Here is an 18958-nt window from a genome sequence, read left to right as displayed (position 1 = left end):
TCTCCCAAGTGAAGATTGGAAGAAGGAATTTTCACTCAGCAAGGCAAAATAAATTCAGCTATACCACATATTCTCAGAGCCTAGAATTTGAGAACGGGTTAGTGTGTATGTGGTGTGTGTATGTGGTGTGTGTGTGTGTGTGTGTTAGACTACAGCTTCCAAAATCCAATCTCTTCCCTCTTGTTTCATTCTTTCTTAAGTTAGCTTAAGGAGATTCCAGGGAGCTGGCATGCTATTTGACATGCAAATAATGATAACAATAGTGATAGTGATAATGATAATGATAATATATATAACATAAATTCCCAAGTTCTGCATACGCTTTTAAATAAATTAGCTCTTTTTAGTTTCCTATGATCAAACGCTTTAGTTGCAATTATTAAGTGCTGTTTCCTCATGTGTGTTACATTGAAGTCTTGTAATATCATGTTGACCATGTAGAGCGTTCCTTTATATGATTTTCACTGTTTGCTTGGATAAAAGGTGAAAGTTGTTGTTGTTGTTGTGGTTGTTTGCATTGAATTTGTTTCCAAGCTATGGTGACCCGAAGATGAACCTATCATAGGATTTTTTGCAAGATTTAGTCAGAAGTGTTGTTGAAGGCTTTCATGGCTGGGATCACAGGGTTGTTGTATGTCTTTCAGGCTGTGTTTCAAAAGGATTTTGACTTTGCCTTCTTCTGAGGCTGAGAGAATGTGACTTCTCCAAAGTCACTCAGTGGGTTTCCATGACTAAGCAGGGAACTTAACCCTGTTCTCCAGAATCATAGTCAAACATTCAAATTGCTACACCATGTGTGCTCTCATATCCCAATACTTAATGTTACCCAGTCTTAAATAAAATATTCAGTTCATTCTCTTTTATGCCAATTTCACTGTCCTCCCTTTGCACATATCCCCATAAATTAGAAAAGTTGTCTCCTTGGACTAAAACTCCAAAATGTCCCACTTATCATGGCTCTTTTTAATATATATATATATATATATATATATATATATATATATATATATTACGCCCTGTTTTTATAATGCACACTATTCATATGTACGCAATGGGTAGCCCTCCAAAGACATAGCGGGGAGTGGGGGTGGAGGAGGAAGAATAATGATGAAAATGATGAGGAAAATTCATGATATTGAAAATGGAACATAATATTTAGAACTGGAGAGTCCTGCCTACAGTAATTGCTTACTATGCAGTTTAAGCTGCAGTGACACTTTTCGGAAAGAGAAGAATGTTCTGAGAAAAATTCGCAAACTGAATCATGATAAATTAGAAAGGGAATGAACAAGAACAATTTCAGCCATCTTAAGAAAAAAAAGAAAAACAAGAGGGAACTTGTTGGCAAACAAAGTGAAACAAAAACTTATGATGTGGGTAAATAAGGCGTGAAAATAAATGTTTGTTGTAATATTTTTAAGGAAGAAAAAGAGTAAACGTTTTTCAAAATTCATGTTTGGTAAATGGCTGCTGAGATAGCAATAGGCAATAGGCTGATTCTGCTTGGGACAAGACTCTTCCATTGATTCCCTTTCCTTCTCTTCTACTTGCTCTTTTACCTCCTCTTGAATCATTGCACCTTGATTTTTAGCGAGATAAAGTGATTCATGCTATGTTCCTTAGATTTTTTTTTTTTAAGGTTCAGACAGTAGCAGAGAAGGTATTCTTCTTGACACATCCTGTGTTCCTGTGAATGTTTACTCAAAAGTAATGTTCCATTGAAAGATATCCTTGCCATTTTAGCCCCGTAGCAGAAGGTGTGCCCTTCCTTTCAGCGGGGAACGCTGGCGCTCCTTGCCTTCTTCATAGTCTCCTGGGCTGTGCCCACACACGTCAAAGGTGCAGCCAGAGGCTAAACGCAAGGGAAGCCAGCCACAGTTGGAGCATGCCCTACCCAAACGGAAAAGGATAGTTTGTATTCTGAAGAGAGGCTGAGGAGCTTAGCATGGCTGTCAAAAGAGCCTGCGGATTAGCCAGTAGATAGCTTTACCTGTCAGAGCAGCTGTTCTCCCTCTGAGGGTCAGATCTATTCAGGCTGCCCCCCCCCCCAATATACCCGTGTGTGTGTGTGTGTGTGTGTGTGTGTGTTTGTGTGTGCTATTGTATGAAAGAGAGAGGGAAACGAAGAAGGAATGGAACTCATCCTGTTCTATAGTATAGCAGAGCCTGGTGGCTTCCAAGTCGGTAGGATGGTGAATCTATTCTGGCTTTCCCCCAAAAAACTTTAAATAAGCTATTATGGAACTACAGATACATAGAGACCACATGGAGCATTCTGTCCAGCTCCCTGCTATGCAGGAATCAAAGCACTCCTAACAGAGGGCCATCCAGCCTCTGTTTGAAAACCTCCAAAAATGAATTCCACCACACTTTGAGGTACATTATTCCACTATCGTACATCAATTACAATCAGTTCTTCCTAATGTTTTGGTGGAATCTCTTTTCCTGTAGTTTGGATCAATTGTTCTATAAAATGTGCCCTCAGTTTTCGCGGGTGTTAGGTTCCAGGCCTGCCTGCAAAAAGTGAAAAACCGCGAAGTAGCGGCACTGTATTTGTTTCAATAAATATAGCCCCCCTCCCTCCCTATCTCCCTCTTTTCCTCTTTTAACTTACTGTACTGTATTTCGTATTGTTCCTGAAGCGATGAGGCGCAGGCAGGGCCTACTGGCGCTGCCTGCAAGCGGCTGAGGAGGAAGCGCAGGCTGGGTCACATGCCTCAAACTGAGTCCTTTTGCGCCTGTGGGGGGAGGACGGGCCGGATGGGAAAATCCATGAAACAGCGAATCCGCAGAACCCGAACTGCGAATTAGCGAAGGAGCACTGTACTCCATTTCCTGGAGTAGCAGAAAACAAGTTTAGTCCTCAATATGACATCCTTTCAAATATTTAAATACGGTTCCCATGTGGCACCCCTATCTCTCTTTTCTCTAAACATGGCCTCTCAAATAGTTGCAGAACCTTGGAGACTTCCTTTAAAGTTTGGACTAAAACCTGAATCAGATTAACTGTGTCCCATTGGATACACCAGTTACCACTGGTGCCATGTATCAGTGCACCCAGTCCTACTCAGCACATCCTCCACATCTGTATAAACCACTGCAATTGCCTAGGACTGCTTGCTGTTGGTGACACTGTTTTGGCAGCATAATGGGATCTAGACCTATTTCCTTGTTTGATGCCCCTCTTTCTTTAGCCCAAAGCTCACCTTATTCAGCACTCAATTCTCTGCAGTGGCCAATTGCATGGCTTCACAAACTGGGCTTCAACTGGGTCCCCAGCAATGGCTATGCAGTAGCATTTACCTCTGACTACAGTCATGCTGGCTAAGAGGAGAAGACTCTCCTCTCAGAATTCCTAGCACAGCCAGCAGGAGAATTTTGGAAGCTGCCATCCAAAAAGTAATTTTTACAAGTTCTGCCAGAGACTGAGGCCCTTTCTACACTGCTATATAAAATCCAGATTATCTGCTTTGAACTGGATTATATAGTAGTGTAAACTCACAATCCAGTTCAAAGCAAACCATCTGGATTATCAGTTAGGGTATCAGTTCTGAATTATATGGCAGTGTAGATGGGACCAGAGACATGTAAACCAATAGAAATGCTTTCAATATCATCTTTTGTCACTCATGTGAACAGTTTGTTCAGAGACAAGTATATGAAACTTTCAGAATCTCTTTCTGCAGCCAGTGCCATAGTTGGGAATGTATAATCTGAGCTTTTACTGACATCTTGTGGACATTTTTACCAAACAATAACCCTGCTTGCGTGTTACTGTATTGTTCCTCTGCACAGAGTGATGGATCTCTTTACCATATATAAACCTGTGATCTCTAGGACTGAAACTAGTGCAACTAATAAAGCATGGAAAAGTAATAGGTGACCCCTGAATCCATCTTTGTGACCACCCTAGACATCACTCCCAAAGTCTCCCCAAGCTGAAAAACAATGGGGATTTTTCCAGTCTGTTTTCAGGCTTTTTAAAGTGCTGGTAACTACCTTCAAAGATCTAAATGATTCAGAACCAAGATATCTGAAGGGCTTTCCAAACTCCCATATAAACTTAGCAGACTCTAAGAATGGTCAAGCTCATGCGACCACTCTATTAGGTTGACAAACAACAGTAAAGAGTCTTTTTATGGCAGTTCTTATTAAAGGACTTTCCCTCCATTATGGGTGGGCAACATGTGGTCTTCCAGACTGGTTTTTATGACCGAGCGTTAAAGTCTAATATCAATCTTGTAGCCAGCAAAGTATAGTGGTTTTTATTAGACTGTCATTTGGAGAAAAGGGTTTGATTCCTGACTCAGCTATGAAAACCCACTGGGTGATCCTGGCCAAGTCACACACACAGCCTCAAATAAAAAGTACAATATTTTTCCTTAGGATTGCCAAAAGTTGAAAATGACTTGAAAGCATGCAACAGCAATGATGTCAACAATAACATCAGTTTTAGTCAGCAAAGCCAATGACAAGCAGTTGTCAAAAACTGCAGTTCATTAAAATCTGAAAGAGTATGAATTAGCTAGTCCACATTTTATTTTTGGAAAGCTTTTTAGAGAATATGTGCTCTAAAATGTTGTTTGAACACAATTTATAATTCTATTGAATTTAAAAAGTTAGTGAATTTCTTTATTTCATTTCAGCTCTTATTGATACAGTTGAACTGTGGGAAATTATGAGGATTTTGGGAATGGCCATGAAACTTCCTCCCATTCGAACATTTTTTAAAAAATTTTTTTGCATTCTGGTAAGTTTTTGGACGCCTAGCTTTAGGAGGATTTGGGGCATGGCCGAAAATCTCTATCTTTTCCCCCATCCCAAATAATATTTCAGTTATTGCATTTAGGATAGATTTTGATTTGGCAAGCAGATATGATAATAAGGAATAATCCACCAGAGGGAACTCTTCTCTATGACTCCAGAGCTGCTCCCTTTCTCTGTGCTTTGTGGAGAGGCAAATTAATGCAGGAGAAGAAAAAGAGGAGGGGAAAAGGCAGAGGCCAAAGGCTCTTGGAATGGGAGGGTGGGAGGCGAAGTGAGGGAAGGAGCTTGTCTGGTGGAGTCTTGTTCACTTGGAGGGAGAGAATGAGAACGACTCAATTGGATGGAATGTGAGCCCTTGTTTTGACTGCTGCTGATGGAGATAGGGAGCTCTAGGCTGTGAGGGTGCGGCTGGTAAACAGGCTGCTGTTGCTCTTCTCTGTTTTCTGTCTTTTTCCTCTTCTCTTCCTTCCTTGCCTCTGAATGACAGCATACGAACATTATCCCCCCACCCCTTTTGGAGGATGATGATTTCTAGAACTTCAGACTGCCCCCACAGAAGTAACATTTCCAAACTCTGCTCTTAATAGGACCACAATTAGCGTAAGAAGAAGGACCTCAAAGGGAAGCCTTTTTCATTCTCTTTTGTTTGCTGGATTTTTTAATAATCTCCTCACATTTCAGAAACAAAAACATCTGTGATAACTTAGCGTTTGAATTCTGCTGAAACTCAAGGCATGACTGGAGAGTTTGCCATAGCTTCTAGGGCACATAACAGTGTGCTCACCAATGTGTACACCATTTCCACTTTGCAAAGTGTATTCAAGGTGGCCAGAGGCAGCCAAAGAGATTTTTCAGAAAATTTAAAGGCCCTGTGCAGTTGCTTTGCCTTTTTTTCTTTTCTTTTCTTTTCTTTTCTTTTCTTTTCTTTTTTTTTTTGTTTTAATGGGAAATTTTCCCCACAAGGAAAGTAGTGGTGAAAAGATATAGGAGTAATGGCTTGATAAAAGAAATCTCACCAGACACTGCTTTAGGTTTGTTTGCCTCCACTTTTCTAAACTAGGGGTTGCCATGTTAATAGTAATAATAATGTTTATGAGCCCCCCAAACCTGGGAGCCAGTACCACAAATGGGTGTAAAGATTTTTGAAAATAGAAACAAGGAGTAAGTTGAAAGTGATTTCTAAGTAAAAACAACAATTCCTTTGTATTTAAACTGTTGTACAAATACCAGCTGAGGATGACCTAATTATCCAATACAGTTGTACGCATCTGCAAGATTTACATTTGGAAGCCCCTGAATAAGATCACCTTCAGCACTAGACAGGCCTTGGTCAGTCCCAGTGCCAACTTAGTGCATATGTCTGTCCCAGTCAGCTGAGCAGTAAAATGGCTGACAAGGAAAATGAGAATATGACATATGACTGTCTAGTATTGAAGCTAATCCTATTCAGTGATGTAGATGCAAACCAGAGTCATAGTGTTATTGCAGATGTGAGTAAACCAAGTGAGGCAAGTCCATGGATCATGGAGTCCACCATGTGAAATGCTCTCCCTATTGAGCTCATGTGGATTAAATGAAGACCTTTCCTGATCCCTAACCTTCTTACTTATTCCAAGTGATTTTAAGGTAGCATTTAGATGTTTTATGTATTAAAGTATTATATTGCTACTACATATTTCATAAAATTATATCAGTTGGTTTTTTACTGTCAGGTTTTAGTGCAGTGGTGCTTAAACTTTGTTCTTCAACTTGTTTTGGACTACAGCTCACAGAATCTGTATTGGTTAAGATGGCCAGAGCTTCTGGGAACTGAAGTACAAAACTTCTGAAGGACCAGCATCTTAGAACCACTGGTTTAGTGTTTTATGAATGGTTTTAGGAAGTATTTTTTTTAAAAAAAGTGGTATAGAAACATCTTCAATATAGTAAAGCTTTGTAACTGCAGAAGACATATCTACTGTTTCACTTACCCTTGCTTGGGAAAAATAGTCCCTCTAAGAGTTTGCTAAATCCTCTAAGCCAGAAGTGTCCAAACTTTTAAAGATGAGGGCCAGTTTACTGTTCCTCAGCCTATTGGGGGACAGACTATAATGTGAAAAAAAAATGAAGGCATTCCTGTATAAACTGCATTTGTCTTATTTGTAGTGCAAAAACACCCATGAAAGAACAATGCAATATGTAAAACAAAAAACAATTTTAACCAACATAAATGTACCAGTCTTTCAATGGGAAGTGTGGGCCTGTTTTTGGCTGATGTGAGAGTCAAGTGAACTTGGATGCATTGGTGTTGTGTGCCTCAAGTCATTTCAGACTGCGGCATATGCTGCCTCAGAGTCTGGCGGAGTCTCCTTCTCTGCAGGTTTTTCAGCAGAGGCAGCATGGCCATCTATCAATAGGGCTTTGATACTGGCAGGGGGGCTTATAGTGCCACCTGGCTCTCCCACAGCGAGGGGCAGCCTTTTTGGAAAATATGCAGCAGCGACATAGAATGAAGGTGGGGTAGAGAAGGGAGGGAGGACGGGAAGCCAGGCAGGTGCTTGGTCTCCAGGTCTGCCCTTCCAGGCCATGCAGCAGTGGTGGCGGTAGTGACGGCAGCGGCGGCAAGCGCCTGAGGCAAGCAGGGCAATTGGAGAGGCTTCCTTTGCAAAGAAATAAATAAAAAAAGTTGTGGGGAAAAGAGAGAGAGAGAGAGAGAGAGAAGAGGCTACTGGGATGGGATGCCCAAGGCCGGAGCCACCTAAGGCAAAAGCAATACTTAATTGAGGTAAAGGGGCACAAGAGGCCAGCATCTCTCTTTCTCTCCTCTTGAGGAGTCAGCATTTCCTGGGGCCCTGATCCCCATGAAGAAAGGAATGAAGGAATGAAGAGAGGAAGGAAGTCAAGGAAGGGAGGGAGAGAGGATTATATTTATTTCGTGTCAAAAGCATTGTACATTTCAAATAATGGAAACAAAAATAAAATTAAAAAAAGAAAAAGAAATCACAAGCAACTAAATAGTTTTGGACCAAAAGCGGGCAACAGCAACTGCATTGTCTGTAGCTTTAAACAACTCCTCCTCTGTACATGAGGCAGGGCATTGTGGGCAAGCATACATATGCTGAGTTGTTTGTTCAGCTCCACAGTCACACAAGGTGGAGGATTCCTTCAGGTAGTGCCACCTTGCCAAGTTGTCTTTTGATCTGCCCACTCCACTTCTGAGTCTGTTCAGGGACTTCCAAGTTGCCCATTCTTGGTTTGCCCCTGGAGGAAGACCCTCTTGGGGGGTCCATCCAGTTGGAATTGCCAGGTTTAGCTGCCCAGAGAGACACCCTTGCTGCTGCTGGAGGAACATCAAGAGGAGTGGTGGTTCTCATGAAGCCCTTCCTTGATTTGAGTCTGGTGGGAGGAGGCTGATAGCCATGCAGTGGGTGGCTTTCACAATGTTCGACCTTTTTTCTCTCACCATTAGCAGCAACTTCCCGTCGCACGTCAGGAGGGGCAATGCCAGCTAACTTGTAGAGTTTATCAACAGGTGTAGGTTTAAGGCATCCCGTGATGATTCTGCATGTTTCATTCAGTGCTATGTCCACCTGCTTTGCATGGGCAGACTTGTGCCAAACAGGACAGGCATACTCTGCAGTTGAGAAAGACAAGGCCAGGGCTGATGTTCTTACTACTTGTGGGTCTGCACCCCATGCGCTGCCAGTCAGGGAGAGAGGAAAGAGGCAATGGAGTGAGGGAGTCATGGAGTGAAAGGGCCAGTAGAAATTTGAAGAGGGGCTGCAATTGGCCCCCGGGTTGGACTTTGGATATGCCTGTTCTAGGTAATGCTATGGTATGCTTCTGTTAAAAGTTACCATAGAGTAGCATTTGAGGACATAGGATTGCTGGATCCTCCAATACAACTTTATGATATGTTGGGACCAGAAATCAGCGAATTTAATGGCATTTGGTTATATTTGTTATTTCAGTTAATTGCAGTTCTGGTGGGAATATATCCCTATGAATGCAGGGGTCTCCTGTTTATTCTTTAAGACGATATTTTACTAGTTTAACCCTCATTTAAAGTTACATTTACTGTTATTGCTACTGCAGTATTTTACCAGTTATTAGACATACCATATTACACTGGCACATAGCATAGCCTGTATTGGCTATGATGTCATGCTTGCCACTCCGCTTTAAGTTTGCTTCCTTTTCCTGTAAGGTCTCTCTCTTGCACAATGTTTAAAAATGATGGGATCTCTCTGCTGCAGCAGGGACAACTGTGATGCTGGGTTGGCATTTTGTCAGAGTATGGCAAGCATGCCACCTCATCAAAAGATTTGTTGGCACAAAAGCTGATGCATTCAGGTCACTGACAAAGCCCTGCGAAAACATTATTTCATTGATCTTTCTGTTCATGGCTCAATGGTTGCTCAATTCCTGAGGCACTCCAACTGACACTGGACTCCCAACAACCCTAGACAGCACAGTCACTGGTGAGGAATGCAGCCAGTTGCAGTCCAACAGCATCTGAAGAGCCTAACTTTAGAGGTGCCAGACACAGCCTTCCCATTAAGAAGGTGGGACTACCAATAATGCAGAAAACACATAATCTTATTTATGAACAATGTTTGTGTAAAACTCAATGTACAAGTTTTACTGCCATGTAGAAGCAATATTTGTCTTTTCTGCCTCTATCACCAAAATATATTGGACTGTCCAGAACAACTCCACACTGTGAAGTTCAGCAGCTGTTTTAATTTAGACTTAAAATGTGTGATATATTCAATGTTTCTTGGGCCATGATGATTTTAAAAAATGATTGTAGGCAATTACAATAAAACCCCTTATGCAGAAAACATTAACTTTGAAACCAGTGGATCTAAAACCAGAGATAGAAGGTTTGGGTGGGTTATTTTTCTATCCCTCAGTCCCATCCCCCAACAGCTGGAAATGTGAAAATGTGAAGTGTGGGGAAAAATGAAACCAGAAGGGACTGAAAGTTTTTTGGTTTCAGAAAATGGTGTGACCTTATAAAAGAGACTTCTGGGAAAGGAAATTCAAGTCTCCTTTTTTGGTAAAAAGGCAGTCTATGGGGATTTGGGCCACAAAAACAGTTTGGAGAGTACCATGTATGAGTCTCAAAGATGGACTTAACCCAACTGTGATCTAAGCAAGTGGTCCCCAACCTTTGGTTCTCCAGGTATTTTGGACTTCAGCTTCCAGAATTTCTAACAATATGGTGTCATTTGACTATATAATGAAACTTGAGCATAACTTGATTTGGTTATCCATATCCATTGTTGTTCCTGGAACCAAACTCCAGGTTTTATGTTCAAATCCTTTGTCTATGATCCCTAGCTTGTAACTACCCACAGGTTTGGTGAATAAATGTTTTGTGAAGTCGAGGAAAGGAAAGATATTCAGACCACTGCCAGCATACAAGAAAAAAATGAAGATTGTCTTACTAGAGGGAAATGAACCCTGACAGTTCTATATTCTTGACTAACTGGTGGTGGTCATCATGGTGTACCATAGCCGTGGGAATCCCAAGTAAGTGTTCTGGGAAATGTTACTGACCCCAAATAATCAGTGTCCTGTTTTCATAACTTTTGAGTTTATTTTCCTTTTCAGTACCTTTTCATATGCATGAAAACCAGAGGACAGGGAGCATGAGAACAAACTGTGAGGATGATAACCTTGCTCAAAGTTGTAAGCAGCAAAACAGGAAATGTAAGCAAGTTATGCTTCCTCCTCCTCCTCCAGCTCTAATGTGAGAAGGGGCAATCCAATGTTGCCACTCAGCAGAAGTATTCCTAGGTTAGGATTGTTGCACATGATAGGCATACAGTGTGCCATATTTTGCTGAAGAAGTATTTACTGAATTTGGTGGTTGGTAGAGCCTTGGGACATTTATGACTAATATTTGATATTTGGCACATTTTCCATTAGAGCTGCATTTGTGTTTAGTTTAAGAACAGAACTTGGAGAGCTCAGTTTTCAAGGAGCAGAAAGATGCCTGACTCAAATATAGTCAAAATATAGTGTTTGCTATTTTCCATGGTCCCAAGTATCCACAACAGCCTTGGAATGTATCCCCTACAGATATGGAGGGTCATACTGTACATTCATATGTACATAAAAACCATTTTGTTTCTCATGCTAATCTTGACAACTTATTTAAAGAAAATAGTAATGAAATATTTCAATAAATACAACCCTAGTTCCTCTAACACTGTGTTATTATCAAATGTTCCTAAAAAAATTAAAAAGGAAAGGGAATAGGTTTTGAGTAGGGTTGCATGGAGAAACATGGAGAAATCTGTATTGGGTGCTTTTAGTCCAAGGATGGAGAAAGTGCAGCTCATGGGGCCACACCCCAGGATTCCCCATGACCCCCAACAGCCCTCACACAACATTTTATTTCTAATTGTGCAACTTATGTCCCTAAAGCAGAGTTCCTCCAGATGTTTTGGAGTTCAGCTGGTAAACTGGCTGGGATTTCTGGGAACTGAAGTCCAAAACACCTGGAGGAGCAGTGTTTGAGAAACACTCCCCTAAAGAATGAGGAAACAGCTGAAAATGGCTAAAAACAACAGAATCGAACTAGCAATAAATCACAGTAGGAAAAAAGATCAAATAGAAAAACAATCACAACCAAATGTTGGTAAGCGCCAAATCTAACTTTTTAAGGTATGGTAAACAAAGCATCAGACAGTACAGTCACCGAGTAGCAATGAAGCACGTAGCATTTTTAAGTTTTTATTTTAGAGGATGTGGGTGGGTTACATGACTTTTCCCCCTTATACATCTTCCATGCTCTGTTTTCATGACTTTTCTATTTGTCTGTTCCCAATTTTTACATTCAAGAATGAAAAAATTCATATAGACACCATCCTGAATTTTTCAGGCCTCCCCCATTGCTCTCACTTTCCATTCTGATGGGGAATAAAATCCAAGTCACCTAAACTTTTGAAAAACAATTATACAACCTGACATTGTAAAGCCCTGTCTCCCAACACCCCTTTGTAATACACCTTCCTTTACTTGCCTTCTAGAAATTAGGGACCTAATACTCTGGAATTCCTTAGCCTGAGCGTTAAATATCCAAAAAACATGAAGATGTTTTTAAAAGTTAGAAACAGAGTGGGTCAGGAAAGGGATAGATATTTTTTAACAGAAGTCGATTTTTTCACTGCACTGATACCAAATTAAAAAGGTCAACAGAAACGCAGATGAGGGAGTGAGCAGAGTAATCTAGTGGTATAGATTAGGCTACTAACAACTTTCTGTGTTTTTTTTTAGCACCGTTAATATATAAGTTTAGATCTATATTAGCACCTTGTCCCCAGTAAAACAACCAAAATAAAAACTTCAAACGGAAATGAAAGGAAATGTTGAGTTGTGGGTAGTGGATGAAGCTGCTGAATTTAGATCACCAGATCTTTGTCAATGTCCTCTGTAAAAGAAGAAAAAAGAAAGGAAGACATTAAGAATCAGCTTTAGTTACTTTTGCATGAGTTTAGTCAACCTCTTGGGGTTTTTCTAGAGATTAGATATGCTGTTATCTTTAAGATAGTGGTTAACAAGGTAAGGATTTAAATGTATTTTTGGCATGCTAAGAGAAAATTCCAACTAGTAGCAGGGTTACCAACCCTGCATTGAGCTGGTTGGTTTATGGTACTGAATCTAAGGCTGGGGTGGCAATTATGAAGGTCTCCAGAAAGGCAATTCCCAACATCCCTCACTATTGGTTACACTGTCGAGGGCTGCCAGAACTTGCATTAATCCCACCCTGGACTAAGACATATGTGATCCCATTCTACTGTTGCACAGATTTGATGATGTTAGCAGTCTGAGAGGGCTTAGAAATCCAATGTAAGGTATATGTAATTCTTTAAAATCTAATAAGACGGCTATTAAGAGTACCAGCTAGTTTAAGTGATTGCTAAGTCCAATGCTCATCACCAATTATGTCAGTTTGTGAAAGTGAGTCAAGCTGCAATCTCACACAGTTATCTGAGGGCAAATTCCATTGTTATTGTGTGTCTTCAAGTCCTTTCCAACTTGTGATGACACTAATGCAATCCTATTACAAGGTTTTCCTAGCAACACTTGCTCAGGGCAGGTTGCCTTTGCCTTCTTCTATGGGTAAGGGAGTGTTACTTTCTCAAGATCGCACAGTGAGTTTCTATCCTTCAGCAATGATTTGAATCCTGGTCTCCCAGTGTCCTAGTCCCACATGAAAACCACTACACAACACTGGCTTTCTGTGGAATTTTTGGCATTGAATTGTTCTCCATTGTAATATCTCCTTAATGTTCTTGGTCATATTATCCAGAATCTTCAGAATCAAGAACCTGTTGCTAGATTTTCATTCCCATCAGCCATGCCAGATTGGTCAATGGTGATGTATGATGGAAAATAATGTTTTGACAGCATCTGGGGAGTTACAGGTTCAGTGATGGTTTCTCTTCCCAGCAACAGCTTAACACAGATGTGTTATACTTACTCTCCTTAATGCCAAAGCAGCTGCCCCATTCCTCCAGAGCGATGTACTTGTCGTTGTCTAGGTCACAAGTCTCAAAGAAGCGAGTGGTGCAGTGCTCCATGGGGATGAGGGGAGCTCTCAGGGGAGCCAGCTCGGTATGGGACAGGTATCTGAAAGGAAAAACAAGGTGATTACGAACATAATAACATCCAGGAATACCATCGATTGTGGCTATCACTAGAGTAGAAAGAGTCCCAATAACATAGCCCCCCCCCCCCCCAAATGTGTCTTGGATTTTAGGCCTGTTTCTGGGGTTATTTGGAGTTCTGGTTCCGAAAATTGCATTGGATAGACTAATTCAGGTCTAATGCCTGAGACAGGCTTATAATGATTTTCCATGGCTGAGTAGCATGAGCAGACTAAAGACTGGTATATGGCTTATATTCTGTTTCTCAAAATCTAGAGCTGATAGGGGAAAACTGGTGCAATTTTCTGAATCAGCAGGTGAAATGAACCCAGAAGCAGGTCTAATATTTGAGGCACCAAAATATGTGTTGGCCAGTGATCATTTTCTTGGAGTAAAAGTGCTGTACAAGAGTGGGATTATCCATGGCGAGCCTATAAGAAGGAGAAGAAAATCTCCTCACTTTGGCCTTTTACCCATGCTCTTCCTTCATAGGTTTAAACTAGTGTTGCCTTGTCTGTTCAGTAACTCCATTCCACCTTATAATTAAGTGAATGACCACTTGGTATGTTGAATTTATTGAATCTTGGGTCAGTCCATGCCAGACACTTAAGTATCTGGTGTACCCTACTCTCTTTTTGTTTTCTTACATTTTCATTTTGTACTAAGCTGAGGCCTGAGTCATATGTCATGCATACCTGCCAGTTTCATACATCTACATCCCTCTATCTATCTATATGTCTGCCTTTCTATCACTACCATTTTTATTTTATATTTGTTTTATTCTTAATTTTGTCATTCTAAATATGTGAGGTAAATCCAGTGGCAGTCTGAACAAAAATATGTCCATTGAAATCAATAAAGCATACCTTCCTTGTGATTAATGAGTATCATTTATTGCAATGGCTCTGTTCTGGTTGGGACTAATATTGGATTTAAATCTATAAAATGAAAGCCAGAGAAGGAACAAATGGAAGGGCTTTCTGTGGGCTTCATCTTTCACCTGTAATGTTCTTATTTCATCAGATTGACACAGCTGAACTGCAGCCATTGGAAGAAGAAGTCATGTGGGTATCATGTGGGTAATACATGACTCAAGATTTTGGAACAATATACCCCAGATCTCCTATCCTGTGGGGCACATGATTTCCTGCCTATGAAAGAAACTTGATAACAGTATTCAGGGATAGTGACTTCCTTCCATAGCAAACATCCATTATCCAGATGTGGAATATATAATTGTGATGGCAACTAAGAGTTGAGAATGATCTCAGAGCTCTCACTTTTTAATGCTGCCAATTAATCCCTTACCCTATGACATCAAAGCCTTTAGCAGAAGGTTTGTGTGTTCATAAGAATAAATTCGCTTCAATTAAATTTAGTTCTGTTATCTTGGGGATCTGAAGTATGTATTCTTTTTTTTTTTTTTTTGCTGGAATACAAGTTCCTGATCATTGGGAAAATTATATTTCATATGAAGTAGGGTGGGGGAATGGCCACAGCTCCCCAAATCACCATTTTAGCATGCCTGGGGGTATGCTGGTGGGGGAATTCAAGAGGTGATGGTCCAAAAAAGTAACTTTTCCAAGTCGTCCACTGAAGATACCTATTTAACATGGTCAGTTTATCACCATCCTGACCATCTTCTCCAAATAAAAAAATCTTTGTATGGTCTGTGGTGAACTAGTGACCATGCAATCTGAATTATTTCCAACCCTTACATCCAAGAGAGACTGGTGGTTTTATTACCGTAACTTAGGGTGAATAGTGGTAACCAAACATTTTGCTTTTGAGCTAATAGGCTAATGTATTGAGCATAATACAAGCTATACAAGGTTTCAGAAAGACTACTGCAGCAAACCGCTCTCTTTTGTAAGCTTGTAGGTACATACCCATCAACTGGATGCTGGTCCAGCTGGCCAAATTGCCAGTGCACAGGGAAGATGTACATGTTGTAGTTCTTCTCAAAGTCACGGGCCAGCAGTTCCACAGTGTGGTCCCCAGCTTCCAGGCGCTTCTCATTCTCATGGATCTTCTTCACCTATTTAGCAAGACATAATTTGTATATTTAAAAAGTAGTCTGAGACTCCAGTTAGAGTTTTGCTCCTCTAAAAGTGAAAAATCACAATGTTTCACGCACAGGGGTGCATCTGCACTGTAGAATACATGCAGTTCTACACTAAGTTAACTTCTTTGGCTCAATGCTATGGAATTGTAGCAGTTGTCATTTTTATAAGGTCCTTAGCTTCAACAAACTATGAATCCCAGAATTCCATATCATTTAGCCATGGTGGTTAAAGTGATATCAAACTGCATTCTACAGTGCAGATGCACCCAAGTAAGAACTGTGCTATATGTATTATTGACAGAAGTGTATTATTGGCAGTACACTAAGAAGCATGACATGAAATAGAGTGCACCTTTGTGTTCCAGGGGAAAATTGTGTGTGTTCTTTATGGAAAAGGTCTATGATTTGCATTGTGCTCCTTATTTGAGCAGCTAGGGCCATGGAGTACACAACATGACTAATTGCCAGGCAGGTATATTTAACATGAGCCTGCTGGTCCCTATCCTAGATCTGGTTAAGTGTGGGAAATGGTTGTTCAGATGTTGCTGAACTGTAGCTCCAATTTAGCCCCAGTAAGTACAGTCAATGGGAAAGGAATGATGGGAGTTGGAAGTTCAACAATAAATGTTTACTATCCCTGCTGCATTTGGTGCAACAGTACAATACATATTTGCAAACACATATTATATGACAACACACATTTTAAAATATTATTGGGATGGGTCAGCTCACAACAGACCTGAAATGGTAATCTCCAAGCACTACAAGCCCCTAAAATGGTAAGCAATTGATCATGCTCTTTGGGATTGATTACGGTTATAGTCCCAAACATCTGGAGATTGCAAGACTGCATTGGAGTGTAGTTTGTGTGCATTGTAAGCTTTGATGGGGGATGATTAATTAGACCTCTTTAATTCTGATACCAGCAAACATCCTTTTCTCTGCTGAAGCTCTGTGAAGGTGATTATGTGCTGCCAATGCTTACCTTGAGTTTCTGCTTCTCAGTCAGCAGGTTGTTGTCTTCATCACGCTCATACAGGGTAACCAGGACATTCTTCAGCCAGTCGCGCATGCGCAGAGGAAATTCGTTCAGCTCAGCATCAAGGCAGGCAGGAATTACTGAAATTTAAGAAGAGGCTCATCATTCCTGAATCACAATGAAAGTAGCCATTATTGTACTCAGCCACCGGACTATTTGCAGTGTTTGATTTTCATATCTGATGCAGGAGTAGGGTTTTGGGAGATTCTGGCAGCTGTAATACAGAAATGCAATCTTTTGAAGCTTTGCCCATTACAATTAAGAGCCCCCCTAATAGTATCAAGATTAGATACATGATATGCCATGTCTTGCAATTTCAATCAAAACTTTGGTCAACATTTATTTTGGGAGGAGGGCAATATTGCAAGTGGAGCATCTAGTCTTATTTTTACAGGAACCTCCAAATAATTTCAGAACAATGCTCTGACTTTATGCACTTTACTTCAGTTTGTACCATCAAAAGAGATAATAGGCTTAATTTCAGACCATTATCTTATTTTACTAGTCCAAATAATAATAATAATAATAATAATAATAATAATAATAATAATAATAATAATAATAATTTATTTATATCCCGCCTTTCTCCCAAAAAGGGACCCAAAGCAGCTCACAACATTTTAAAAAACAATATAAATAATTTGTTTAATAAAATACATTTGTTTAACAAAAATCATTGCATGTTACAAAAATAAATATTGTAGGTTCAAAGTCATGTATTGACAGCAGAATTCAACATTCCAAGGGAGGGGAGAGGTATCGACAGTCGCTTGACCTGTGAGAGCTCCCTGGAATTTCATATTTTCTAGCTGACATTTCATGAATATCAAAAGCAGCTGTGCACCTAGCTGCAGCTTTGGAGAAAAAATATCTACCTAATTCAGATCTCTCTAACTGGATGCTCTTCAGATGTATTGAACTAAAACCTTAATCAGAAACCAATGGGCAAGGCTTCAACAAGGACAGGCACCCTATTTCTCACAGTCTCGACTTCTCTCACTTGCAGAAACCAGCTGAGTCCTTGCACCCTTATAGATAGCTGAACAGATCTTCTTTGCCTGATACAGCTACTGGCTACAAGATGGGCTTGTAAGGGGTCAACTCAGGAGACATTACTAACTAAGTAGTTGAAGTAGAACACTGGCAATTATTTAACTTATTCAGTAGTATAGTTTCAATAATGTTAGCCACCAATGTTCCAGTTTAGGGATAACTGTATTAATGCATGTCGTCATCTTGGATACAGCAGCAGCTTCTTACATGAAAAGTCAGGGTAAACATAAAGCCAACATAAAAATATTCTGGCCGCACCTAACACAATAAAGCCACCATAGATCATGCATTCTGTTTTCTGACCTGATTTCACTTGCCTGCTCAGGATTTTGGCTAGGGATATGTTTATGATTTATTCAGCATGTTTTCTCTGCCACTCAGACTTAGGGAGCTTGTTAGTCAGACAGGACAGCTACAGAGAAACACCGGGAAACAGGAAATCATTGTAGCCGCTATGCGTTCCACAAACATGTGGAGCAGCTCGGGATATCTGGAGCCAGGGCAAGGATGAACTAGGGAAACACTTGCTAAGAAGCAGCAGTCTCAAAACACTCCCTCCCAGACTGCAGAAAAGTACCCTTGACTGATCATTTTGTGATTTAGTTGAAATCTCAGGTCAAGATGTTCATGTAAGATATGTCATAGAGGGAAGCTCCCCCAAGGGGGAATTCTTTTAACACGGTGAATTGAACATTTTGCTAAAGAAAGTCACTGCTGCTTTAAAATTAGGGACTACATTAAGATAGATTAGCCAGAGAAGATAGGCACTTAATACTTTGGAGATCAGGGTTCGGTTCCCTACTTGGCAATAGAAGCCCACACATTCTCAGCTCCAGAAAACCCTGTCAGAAATTACTACAAGGCAGAGAACAACAACCAAGATTTTTTTTTCTCATGCAGTTTTCACATGCAAATGTCACATTTGTTTTTCATTAAATGGTGTTCATTTGAAGATTGATGATGAATGTATGCAGAGCTGTGCTAGGTTTATTTTCCTGACACATTACCTTCTGTATAAGGACACTGCCTATTTAATAATATGGCAGCCTACAAGCCATCTGGGACAAATTATTTTCTACATCCATTGTTCTTCACCATAAGGATGAAAACTTACATTTGCAAGGTCCAATATAGTCCAGGTGGAGCTTGTGCCCCTTCTTGGTTCCCTCCAAAGTGCATTTGGTGGCAAAGAAGTGGCAAGAGGTGTCATAGGTCTTGTTGTCTGTGCCGCACACCTTTAGGCAAAAATGAAGGTTACATTAGAAAGTGGAAAACACTCAAATGCAGCATATGTCTTTGCATCTTTTTGACCTTCCAGGCCAGGTCAACTAATCACTCTTCAGGTGCAGGCTAGCTCATGTGCTATCCTGTCCAGCTTATTCCTCTCTTGGT

The 18958-nt window shown here is 40.5% G+C and overlaps 1 protein-coding gene across 1 annotated transcript in view; it reads right to left on the bottom strand.

The window, feature by feature from the left end:
- Positions 1 to 11479: 11479 nt before the first annotated feature.
- The window catches only part of sparc (secreted protein acidic and cysteine rich), a 28091-nt gene continuing 20612 nt past the window's right edge, over positions 11480 to 18958 (bottom strand). Inside the window, exons 6-10 of the mRNA XM_008118090.3 lie at positions 18681 to 18801; positions 16460 to 16593; positions 15299 to 15447; positions 13244 to 13392; positions 11480 to 12190 (exon numbers count right to left, since the gene is read on the bottom strand). Of these exons, the coding sequence (XP_008116297.1) occupies positions 12162 to 12190; positions 13244 to 13392; positions 15299 to 15447; positions 16460 to 16593; positions 18681 to 18801 (582 nt within the window). The 3' untranslated portion in view covers positions 11480 to 12161. The remainder of the gene's footprint in view (positions 12191 to 13243; positions 13393 to 15298; positions 15448 to 16459; positions 16594 to 18680; positions 18802 to 18958) is intronic.

The sequence above is a fragment of the Anolis carolinensis genome, chromosome 2 (genome assembly GCF_035594765.1).
Source record: "Anolis carolinensis isolate JA03-04 chromosome 2, rAnoCar3.1.pri, whole genome shotgun sequence".
Classification (NCBI taxonomy): domain Eukaryota; kingdom Metazoa; phylum Chordata; class Lepidosauria; order Squamata; family Dactyloidae; genus Anolis; species Anolis carolinensis.
The sequence above is the reverse complement of the archived record's forward strand: the minus strand, read 5'-3'. Positions and strand labels throughout refer to the sequence as shown.